Source organism: Cloeon dipterum, chromosome 3 (genome assembly GCF_949628265.1).
Source record: "Cloeon dipterum chromosome 3, ieCloDipt1.1, whole genome shotgun sequence".
NCBI lineage: Eukaryota > Metazoa > Arthropoda > Insecta > Ephemeroptera > Baetidae > Cloeon > Cloeon dipterum.
Window position 1 is genome coordinate 132,033 of NC_088788.1, and position 11,784 is coordinate 143,816.

Consider the following 11,784-nt stretch of genomic DNA (forward strand, 5'->3'; position numbering starts at 1 on the left):
ATTTTAAAACTATTTCCAATTACGAGTAAAAATCGATTTGTTTAACATCAATAGTTTATTATTTTTAGTCAATGAACAAAGACTCGGAAAATATTTTAACAGCGCAATCTAACGAGCAAAAGGAATGTCGATTACAGGAACAACTAGCAACAGTTTTAAATCTGCTATGCACATTGATATGGTTACATTAACGAGAGATATACATATATAATTTATTATTGCTGTTGCTGTACAGCTAACATTGCTAAACACTCTTCAAAGTAATAGGAAGCGTTACAAGTGAAATTCTGACACGTCGTGGCCCCTTGGAAAGAAAGGATTGCGTGGGTAGGAGAACGTTATCACAAAATTAGAAAGAGAGAGAGAGAGATTTAATACGGAATTTGATTCTGGTAGTACTGAATCATGTCATAGGTCTTGGTCCTGAAGTTGAGACACGAGCTCCTGATGACGGACATCATGTAGGCGGACGCCTCGCGTTCTGACGCGTTTGGCTGGAATCGGGCTCGCAGCAGCTTGATCGTTTGTCCGCGGAAGCAAGGCAGGCCGGTGTCCAGCATCAGGGAGACCAGAGAGATGATCGCCTCTTGGTATGGGCTGCCAGAAAAATCACTTTGTTAGCTAATGGAAAAAAAACAGTTTAAACGTGATTCGCACCGAACAGCGAGGTAAGCCTTGACGCAAAGCTCCATGAACCACTTGAAAGGAACAGCTTCCATTTTGCCGCCCATGATCATCACCATCTCGTCCGTCAGTTTAATATCTGGCTCAAATCCTAGATTGCCGCCTGGAGAGCTCTCAAACATGAATCCAAAGTCTGAAACGAAAATGATTTATTTTAAATTAAAAATTGACGACGAGGAAATATATACCAATGTGGATAATGTGGCCTTCGTTGTCCAGCATGATGTTTCCGTTGTGCCTGTCTTTGATTTGCAGCAGAAATCCGACCACACTGTACGCAGCCATCGAGGTGATGAAGTTCCGTCGGGCGGTCTGAAATTTATTTATTTTCTTGCAAAAAACCTATCAAATTTGTGGAATGAAAGTATTACCTGGAACTCAAGAGTGTTCTCGCCGTATTTCTTGATGAAGTACTCGTACATTCCAAAATCAGTCTGTCTGCCCAGCTGGTCTCTCGACTTTGCGTTCGGAACACATTCGATCACCCCGCACTGCCGAATTTCGAAATTAATTAAAACACGCAACTAGAATAATTTGAAAGGAATTACCCCTGGTGAGGTGGCGACCACTCTGTAAGGGAACAGGTACAGATCCAGTCCCACCTTCTGGAAGATGTTTTTGAAAATGCCAATCACCTGCAGCGCGAGCATGTCTTGCCGCACGTCATCGCCGACCTGAAAAATTCGGCTCTAGACACCGGTCGATGAAAAAATTTAATTATTTCCTACCTTGAAAATCGCAGCCTGCCATGATTCGTTGGCTAACGACGACGGATTCGCGTTGATGGCGCCGTGCTTGGACACATTCATGGCCAGCTGCTCCAGCTCGGCAATTCCACAGCGCCGCACCTTGAAGCGAGCCAAGAACGGAGCTTTCGCCGCACTAAATCAAACAGATTTTACACTTAAAAACACTTATATTTTTATTTTAGCATCTTCACTCTCCGCTGAAATAAGTTATACTCAAATAGGTTTAATCTCGAATTAATTCAAGGGGAAAAAATGATCAAATGACGCTCCTGTTTCTTTGCGTACCTCTGCATAGGTGTGCCGCTGTTGTAGTCAATGTCGAGCACCATGGCCTCGGGATTTGACGGCAAATAACACCCAGGTTGCACTTTGATTTTCTTCAAACAATCCAAGCAAGCCTGTTTGCGCTCTGGACCTTTGGGGAAGTGTCTGATATCTCCAGACACCCCGGTCACCTTTCCAAAATGTTAGAACGGTTTTTAAACAATTTTATTTGCGCTTACTTTGCCAAAGAAGTCGAATTCTCTCTCGTAAAACTGCTTCGCGGGACCAGATAAGGTGGAGACAATGTTCTTTGTCAGCACCTCCAACGTGTCGTACAGCGCAGCTGATTTTATCGCAATTTAAAATCAATAAATTTGATTCTGGACGCATTAATAGAACTTACGATCCTTGTTGTGTCCCTCCTCGTCTAAATACTTGTTGGTGTTCATGTTCCAAATCATTTGATGGGCAACAACTTGCGATTTCTTTCCAATGTACTTGATAAATTCGGTCACGTACCCCATCTGACGTGTTAGAAAAAATAATATGATTTTAGGAATTGAATATTTATTTTTAATAAATAAATTTCGACTGGAAAAAATGCGTACCGTGTCGTGCCGGACTGCCTGCACGAGTTGGGGAATGTAGAAGAGCACAGCGTCCGGCGGGTAGCTGCTGAGCACCCGGACGGCGTACTGGGCCGTGATCGGGTGCGGCGGATACTGCCTGGAGAAGAAGGCCAACGCCGCCACCGGCGAGACGCGCGCCCAGGTGAGCGTGTGCACGAGTTCGTGGGCGTCGTTGATGAGCGACTCGGTGTTGACCAAGTACTGCAGCCCCTCGGCGATGTGGGCCACGATGGCGGGCTTGAAGCGCACCTGCCGACTCACCTCGAGCACCACCGTCTCGTTGTGGCGCAGTCTGGACGGCAGGAAGACGGCCAGGGTCGGACTGACGTCCCACGCGAGCCGCGCGGTCTCGGTCAGGCCCTTCATCGGTTTCGACAGCCAAGTCTGGATGTTGGACTCGCCCGGCTGCGACTGCTCCGAGGCCAGAGGGTTGCGCCACGTCGTCAGGTTCTCGATTTCGATGGCCAAAAGGTCCAAAATAAGGTTTCTCCTCTTGATGTAGTCCTTCATGCCTGTTCCGGCCGGACCTGCTTGCTTGCTCCTGACCGATTTCTTCGAAAGGGTGTTCGTCGAGGAAGAAAGCGGGACCGTGTTCATCCAGCCGGTCACCGGTTTGGCCAGGTCGCCGGACAAACTGCTTCTGTCTCCCAAAATCGAAGGCATCAGGCCTGAAATGGATTGCGCGTCTTGCTGCATGGCCGAAATGGAGTTGCTCATCGTCGACAGCAGCTGCACAATAATCGCAATAAAAAACGAGGAAATATATTAATAATAAAAAAACAAGACACACCTGGTCTCCAGAGGTGCCCTTCAAATACTTCTTCTCGGCGTGCATGTTGGTCCAGAATCTAACCACGACGCTGATGTCCTCCTTCAGGGCTGCGCCCTGCTGAGTGGGCGTGCCCGGTGTGCAGCAGAAGTAGTCCAGAGTGGTGCAGTAGATGCGTTCGCGCAGCACGTTCTTGCTGAGGCAGCCCCTCGGCAGGCCGTCCCCTTGCAGCAGAGACAGTGCGCACAGCAGCAACCTATTTAAATTAGACATGGTGTTGCGAAAAATTGCCAAAAGAATAAGCTCTCACCTGAAGCGCACTCCGACAGCAGCGACGTGCCGCGTCAGGTGCTCGCTTCTCGCGCCGACGGTGAGCGGCAGCGACTGGTGCAACACCATGGACAGCATTTCCACCTGGTCCTGGCTGCAGTACTTGGCGGTTTCGATCAGTTCGGCCAGAAACTGCACCCAGATGTTGTGCGGTTGCAAAAGGGGAGGGTCCGGCGTCAACACGCACTCTTCGTAGGCAGCGAGAGGACTGACGCCCTCGTGGTCCACGGCGAACAGACCCAATCTCTTCTCAAACGTACTCTGAAAAACATTGCGCTGAGTCTCGATTTGAATTGGGCCGGCAGACGACTCGTACCTGCCAGGCAGCCAGCATTTCTTGCAGGAAAGACGCTTCGAGGTCAGCCCTGGCGGTGAGTAACCACCTCCAGCAATCGACTGCGGTTATCACCGCCTGCTCTGTGAAAAGCTCGACCTAAAAAATTAAAAAAGCAATTTTTATTGAGCCCTGAAGAAAATTGTTAAACTAACTTGTGACCAGGCGACGGCATGAAGCAAAGGTCTGTAGACGCCGGGAGAGCAAATGAGCAGAGCTGTCGACCTCCACAGGCAGGTTGCGTGTTCCGAGTCGCTTTTCCTTTTGCACGCGTCCCACAATTTAAAGACCAAAACGTCTGCCAGTCTCTCGTAAGCTCCGCTCTCGCCGTGGTCTTGCAGACCGGCCACCAAGCCTGCAACCTCTCCGGCAGATCTGCTTCTCAGAGAAAGAGACGCCATCATTCGAGAGAGCTCGGCTCGACCGCCTGCCACGGTCCTGTCCTGCACCATAGCACCCTGCGAAGGCATTTAATTTCACGTTTGTTTTTACTTGTTGATCACTCACAGTTTGGTTTGGTGGCAGTTGACTAGTGTACTTCATCATGCATTCCGTCGCGAGGGCAACGCCAGCCTGGGCGTTTTGCCCGTTGGAGCTCACGGTGCCTTTAATGTTTCTCGAAGGGGCCAGATTTAAGTAGTCTTGCAGGTGCGACCGAGTCACGTGAGGGGCCCAACGCAACGCCTCTTGCAGCACGCCCTTGCAACGCTCCGCAAAGTCGTCGACTATGCTCTGAAAATAGTATTACGAGCGAAAATTATATCTCAAAGGGTCCAAAAATGCTGATTGGACGGAGAAATTTAGGCGTCTTTTTCAGGGAAATTAATATCGAATGTTTTATTTTTGCAAAGTCTATTGTGCATAAAATTAAAAAGGAAATAATTCTAGAAAGACAACAGACGCGGTTTAAAATAGTAATAATTTTTTAAATAGCATATAATTCACGATGAATTTAAAAAACATCGTTTCGTCATTAATAATTACAACAATTTAAATTACAATTTTGTAGCAGGTTTCATTTCCCTTAAGAATTTATATCGCTTGAAGAATAACATATATTTCAAAATAAGAACACAGTAGGTCGTATTATAGCCTGCCAAACCCGACAAATTTACGAATGACGAGTTTTTATTCCCACAGAATCTTTGGAAAATCTCGCCCAGGCCAAAACGGCTCGCTATTAAAAAATTTTAGGACTAATTTGCTGGTCTGTTAACGATTGGAAACTGAGGCCTAGATAATTCAGAGCCCTGCCGAAAGAAAAATTTGCAAAATACGAACCATAAGAAGAAAATTGTCTGTCTGAAATTCAATTTGTAATTTTCCAAATACAATGAGTAAAATGCGAGACGACTTACGACTCTTCCTTCTTGCGTGTCAACGAGTCTGATCTTGTAGGGAGTGTTCGGAACGTCGAGGAAGGAGGGCGCGTCTTCCTGGTTGGGGTCGAGTACGAGGGCAGACGCCAAGACGGTCAGCGTGTCCAGCATGCTCCAGAGGATGCGGCAGTTCCACAGCAGGTGCGGGAAGCGGTCGACCAGACCCGAGAGGAACTTGTCGGCCACCCTGCGAATGTTCTTGAGCGGGTGGTTGAAGCCGACCAGCAGCAGCTGGGCGTGGCGCTCCAGCTCCTGCTCCCTGGCCTCGTCGTGCGGTCGCTCGGACATGACGTCGAGCAGCGCCGCGAACACCCTGTCGCTGACGCTGCAGATGCACGACCACATGCCACCCTTGTCCTGCAGGATGGCCGAGTCGTTCAGGTAGTCGAACATCATCTCCAGCGACGGCTTGGGCGAGTTTTTCACCCTGAGCGACTCGAGCCAGTAGACAGAGAGCAGGTAGGTGCACTCGGGAAACGGGAACTTGTTGATGAACGGCGTCACCTCCTGCGGGTGCTCCAGCAGGTTCAGCACCTGCAGTTTTAATTCCTGCAGCTCGTTCTGCGATTTTTAATAGAATTGTGAAAAAAGAGGTAAATAGAGGCTGGCCTACATACACCTGAAACGCTGTCCGTTCGCACGGCCGAGGTGTACTGGAGGCCTCGCATTTCTGATCTTGAAGAGGTCTGAGAAACGAGCTGCGGAGATTTTACCGCGATTTCTTTGACGCCGTCGTACCACTCTGAAGGCCACAGACCTAAAACGACACACATTATTTATTTTTCAAGGGGTTTGGTTGAAAAGAGTCAGTTTACTAGCCGATTTGGAGGGTTTTCTGCATTGTTTAGAGCTTAAAAAACTCTTAAGGTGTTTGGCGAAATTATTTATGACTAATGTGACATTTGTCGAGAAATAATTATTGATTAATTTCGAAAATTGTGAGATTGCAGCTAAACTGGGCAAAATTAATAATTTTTTCAACCTGAATCTGCGGCCGTGAAGCCCATGAGAACACAGTAGAGCCAAAAGTCCTTGAACAATTTGAGAAGTCGCGGTTTCGGCTGCCGAATGGGCTGCAGTCTTCTGACAAGGACAGCGATGACGGGAATAAGCATTCCCAGATTTCCAGCGCTGCTCGACGCCTGCACACACGATTCTGTTAAAATGTCTAGTGTTTAGGTGAAAAAAATATCGACCTTGAGAGCACCAGGATGTTTCTCGGAGGCTCTCTTCCCTTCTAAGCCTAACTGGACAAACAATTCGAGCAGCCGGCCCAACAACTCGTGCATTTCCGCGTCGCCTTGCAGACTTGCTGCAATGTTGGCCAGAACATTGATCACGGCTCCGGACACGTGTCTTAAGAAAGGTTACACATGAATAAAAGTAATCAGAATAGAAAAAAATGAATTCTACTTGTACTGAATCTTCCTCTCCTCTCCATTCGCCGCGTAAGTTGTGCTGCTCGCCTCGACAGTCACCATCGTGAACATTTTCATGATTTCCTCGTAGATCGCGGGCTTTGGATGCACCACGTGAATAAATTGGATAAAATTAATTAATTAAGACACTCACCTCGCACTTGGCGATGATCATGCAGCCGAGCTGGTCGACGATCAACACATCCAGGTTGGACGGCGTTCGGCAGAAGCGTTGCTGGAAGAACTGCAAAATGGTTTCCGTGGTTTTCGGCGTGTCCTTCAGGGAAACGGCCACGTGGCCGAGCATGGTGACAATGTTGGTGCTGATCAGAGACGACTCGCTTTGCGTCAAAAGATTATAAAAATTAGTCCCCGTCCGATCATCGCATATTCTCGCTCTGTTTACTTGTCAGACTTTTCCGCGGTGAACAGCCTGTTGGAGACGGAAGCCACGAGCGCTTTGACGCAGTTGATGTCGACGGTGATGCACGCCTGCAGCGCGAAGCAAAGGTTCTCGATGGCCGTGTCCCGCAGCTCCTCGTAAGCAACCTGCGTGGCTGTGTGGTGCGCCAGGTTCTTGCCGTCCACTGTACACACATATACTGCAATTGTTCGGAACGTGGCGTGCGCGAATTAAAATCCGGTCTCCTGATTCGAAAGGGAAAACTAATTCGAGAGATTTACAGCAAAGAAGCAGGAGAGCCGAGTCGCATTAGCCATCAACAGTACAAGCGTCTGACAGATGAATCAATTGTGCTCCCAGAAACCAGAATCTTGATTAATTGCAGGTCAAGAAGCCACATGTTTTTTTTAATAATGATTTGCGCTTAAAAATGGAAACCAAAGCTTCAAGCAACGGAACGTGGTCAAAAATTTAACAAGCACATTTAGAAAGCAGGAAAAGGCCAATTATCGAACTGATTGGGTTGCCACATTTACTTTACTTACGGGAAACGTTGAACTTTTTCGCGCAAATGAGAGTTTGGTGCTGCAAACGCAGTTTGGACAGAATTGGAGAGGGCGTGACCAGAAATTCCCTGAGAGAGCTAATGCACGTGCTGGCGATGCTGGGAAACCTTTGGGCCAATTTTCCCAGCCCCTGAGAACAAAATTTGAATGCTAACGCACGAGCGTTTGGGCTTTGGTTTGCAACTGACCTCCAAGCAAACCATCAGCAGCGGCATGTGCGCCAGCAGAACCTTGTAGTTTTGGTTCAGGTTGATTTTTTCCGTGAGCCGGCTGCACAAGCTGTCCGCCTCTGCGCAACCGATCCATCAATTGAAATAGCTTGAATTAATCGAACGCGAACCTTGCTCGCTGGCGACCGCCCAGACCAGAAGATCGACACACGCAGAGTTGGCCATCACGTTCACTTTGAACGTGTTGACGATGGGCGCGGACTCTTTCGAGTCGTCCTTCGAGGCTGCGTCATGCTGCCGGTTTTGCAACTCCGTCTGTCCGGAGAGGAACAGTTCTTTTACAAACTCCTGAACGTCCTTCGTGAATGGCACGGGAAGATCTGGAATGAAAATTAATTTGGTCGCAAACTGTCGCTTTCCAACTCACAAGGAATAAATAAAATCTTGTCTGAATTATTTGTATCAAATGAAACGAATAGAGCATTTTAAAGGGGGCGTAATTACCGATTTGGGGTTTGAGCAACTCTCGGAGGAGCGTGACGACGGCCAGCGTGAGTGCCTGGCTGAGACTTTTGTAAGGGAACACCTTGGCGTGGCCGGCGAGATAAACCTCGGCGGCTTGCTCGTCTATGAAAGCTAGAATGTCCTTGGTTAAAATCTTCTTGGCAAGCGCCAGAACACTCTGCAAATTTCAAAAAATTAAAATCCGTGCCCCAGGGCGTGGGTAAAAGGGGCAGACCTGAAGGTGGATGATTGAGTAGAAGCTTGTCGAGTTTGGCAGTTGGGTGAAACTCGATCCGATCTTGGTGAAGAAATACGTGGTGGGATCAAAGTTTGATTCTGTCTTGCTTAAAGACGAGAACTTGGAAAACCTGTTCGAATAAACTGATCAGTTGAAAAAATAATCGAGATTCGATTGGGCGTACGAAGAGTCTGGAATGTCTTGGTTCTCCTGAGCCAGCATGTTTCCCGACAGAGATCTCGGAATGATGGTTCGGAACTGCGCGAAATTCCTCGTCTTGCTGCTGTTTGTTTCGCTGTCGCACTTGGCCCTCTGCTCCGGAGGCATGGGCGGGGTGAGAGGGAAGATTCTCGAGATGAGGGGTGTGTCGTTGGGGTCGCCGAAGCGGCCCATCGCGCGTGCCATGCCCATCAACACCGGGATGGTCGCTTTGCACAAGGTCACTGCCAAGTAAATTGTTTGCTTTATTAATCATCCATCGAGAGGAGAATAAAATTACAGCGCGCAGTGGAGCCTCTGGGACTTCTCTGGTCTTTGTAGGACCGGCTCAGGTTGACCAACACGCCGAAGAACTCGATCTGGGCGCTGATAATTTCGGCTCGCGAATCTTCGTCTCGGGAAGCGATGTCGCTCAGAATCGTGTTCAGCACAAAACTGAATCTCTCGGCAACGGGAATTTCTAGCAATGCGAAACGTTTGATCAATTTATTTATGATTACGTGTGTCATTATAGTAAGTACTTTCTGATCTAACGTATTTGACTTCATCGAGCCAAATTGCTTTCGCCAGTGCTTTGAGGAGCTTCAGCAAGTAGGGCAAGATCTTGTCCTTGTGCTGCAGCCCCGACTCGAGGACGTAGACCCCGAGTGCGATGACCGCATCCTGGCCCCGTTGCTCGATTCTGTAGATGCCCTGCTGCGTCTCCTGGGGGCACAACTGGAACAACCTTTTCACCTGCAAACAAGAAATTATTAAAAAAATTTCACGGGGGCGTGACAACATTTACACAAGTCTGTGTTTTCATTTTAAGCAAAAACACAAATTAATTTGAAAGGGGAGGAAAACGTACCTTTTCCCAGGGCGAAGGTTTTATTGCGGCCAGAGACCTTGCGAGGTGCAGCACCGACTTTTGGAAGAACGACTGTCGGTCGATCAGGTAAGACATCTTTTTCTGCTGCTGCTGCTGCTCTTTTCAGTCTCACTCGGTGGAAATCATGAGATCGATTCGCTCGCGATTTCAGTCCAAAAACTCGTGCATCACAGCAGAATCACTGGTCTGGCAATTTCAGCACTGACATTCGGTGACAAGCGAGCGCGAGCAGAGCGAGCTAATTAACTCCAGCTGCGAGCAGCGCACTTTGCTTTGCTCTGATATTTTGGTAAACATATGAGCGGGCGCGAGAGCCACGTAGCGGACACTCGAAGAAGCAGAAGCAGAAGAGCGGCAGCGATTATTCCTCGGCGCGCCTGCCATTCTTGAATGTTTGCAACGTGCATGCCACGCATTACGAGCGGATTGCCTAGCTGATTTTTTTTGTCAAAATCATTTATTTCCAGTCGGGCATATTTTACACACATTTGACATTTTTTATTACAATGTGTACGTTCGTGATTAAAAAATACAGTAAACGGAATATCATTACGAAACACGAAAAAAGCGGTAAAAAGACAAAAAAGGACAAGCAGAAACTGCATGGTCAGAATAAAATAATGACTGTCAGTTAATTACTCCTCATTTTTCGAGTTCAGCATTATTTCATGTTTTTAAAACAAATCACACCTGCTAAAGATAATGGTAGTTTTTCATAATAGAATTTCTTTCAATGTGAGTAATTGAAAACAAATCCGATCTCATTTTTGCGTTTATTTCTTCGAACCAAAAGGAAAAGGCGTTTTTCTTCCATCCCCGGAATAAATCGTGGGGAAAGGGCTTGTGTTGCTCATTTTTCACTCGGAATCCCATGTGCAGGGAAGGAAATTTGATATTTTTAGCGCGCAACGGCGAATTTGGTGGGCAGTGCGTGAGTGACAAAGCAGCCCGGAAAATTTCATCAAAAAGCGTGTGCGTGTGTGCTGGTGGCTGCTGCCGGATCCTTTTTGCCTAGCAAATGCACACCGTTTTATCATTCTCGACAAGTAGATCCACGCGCGTGTTGCCGTCGGCCGCCCGCGCGCGGCTCCGTACGTGTGTGCCCTGCACACTCACACACAGGGCCACTATTTTTTACGGCACACAGAGGAGCACCCATTTTTCCTGCCGCCGCATTTTGAAGTAGTGCTCGGCTCAGTTGCCTTCGCTCCGTGTGTGCGCGCCGGTAATGACGCTGTTTGTAAATATCATTTGCGAGTAATTCAGAGGTCGGCGGTTTGGAAAGGAATAGTTACGTACGCGCCGCCACCCTGCGTTGTGCAGCACACAGAGCTTTGCACCCTCGCGCATTTTTTTTCATATTTATTCACGTACAGTCCGAGCGTGTACAAGAATGCGTATATTCAGTTTGCTAGAAAAAAATGCTCCGTTCTGCACGACTGCACACAACAGGCGAACGTGACGGCTGGCTGGAAAAAGCTGCACATTCCTCTCCTCGATCGCGATTTGAGAGAGAAAAGGGAAATATGCACGGAAAGTTCAGTACAATTAAAAGATACCAAACATTCTAACTAAGATAACGTCGCACTGGTTTTCCCAAAATAAAAAAGGCCAAATTTCTACACTCTTGAAAAAAATTGCTCAGCATAGTTTGATTAATTCGAGTAGAGATTGTTAATCTCTCATTAAAATTAACAGACACATCTTTCAAAGTTTCTGACGAAAATAATGAGAAAATATTTGCTTATTACGTTATATAGAAGCAGAGTAAAGCATGCAAAGTTTTAGTCAGACGTTAAGAAGGAATTGGTTGTTGACTTTAGTATATTGTTGTTGCATCTTATAGCGCAGAGCTCTCCTCTAACTAAATACATATGTTTGTGTTTCATTTAGAACAGAATTATCGCGTTCTTTACTAAACAAGATTCAATTAACAACTTGTAATCACGGCCACGTCAGAGAAAATTTGTTGTTCTGATGGTACACTTCCATTCGTAATCTGGGTCTGGGTCTGGGTCTCGCAGCCCCTTCCCCGAAGACGAAAAAAATAAAAAAAATGTTTGTAATGGTTAAGATTGGATAAAATATGGAGTTTCTGATCACTTTGGTTTATCGATGGAACGATAAGGTCACGCGAAACAACCCAAAATTGTCTCGAAAAGGTTTTAGAACATATTTAATCGTAGAGCAAAATTTCTGCTCATTTTTTTAACATTTTGTACTTTTCTTGTTCATCTTTTCCTTGTAGCCTTAGAAT

General features: G+C 47.1%; 1 protein-coding gene across 2 annotated transcripts; it reads right to left on the reverse strand.

Annotated features, from left to right (window-relative positions):
• Window positions 1–36: 36 nt before the first annotated feature.
• Pi4KIIIalpha (phosphatidylinositol 4-kinase III alpha) lies at window positions 37–9,753 on the reverse strand. 2 transcript variants are annotated; one of them, XM_065482806.1, is made up of 31 exons: window positions 9,507–9,753; window positions 9,178–9,391; window positions 8,937–9,116; window positions 8,622–8,880; window positions 8,435–8,567; window positions 8,200–8,377; window positions 7,866–8,075; window positions 7,714–7,814; window positions 7,505–7,655; window positions 6,963–7,143; window positions 6,711–6,897; window positions 6,552–6,655; window positions 6,335–6,494; window positions 6,121–6,280; window positions 5,756–5,895; window positions 5,118–5,699; window positions 4,267–4,491; window positions 3,915–4,217; window positions 3,742–3,858; window positions 3,406–3,686; window positions 3,117–3,351; window positions 2,306–3,055; window positions 2,101–2,221; window positions 1,937–2,040; window positions 1,719–1,888; window positions 1,413–1,566; window positions 1,233–1,358; window positions 1,056–1,175; window positions 873–996; window positions 658–817; window positions 37–597 (listed from the first exon to the last, which is right to left on the reverse strand). In XM_065482806.1, the coding sequence occupies exons 1-31, from the start codon at window positions 9,600–9,602 to the stop codon at window positions 372–374; spliced, it is 6,252 nt and encodes a 2,083-aa protein (XP_065338878.1). In that variant the 5' UTR covers window positions 9,603–9,753; the 3' UTR covers window positions 37–371. The 2 variants fall into 2 exon arrangements, with proteins under 2 accessions (XP_065338878.1, XP_065338877.1); XM_065482805.1 differs by having other exon boundaries at window positions 6,963–7,158.
• Between the last annotated feature and the right edge of the window lie 2,031 nt (window positions 9,754–11,784).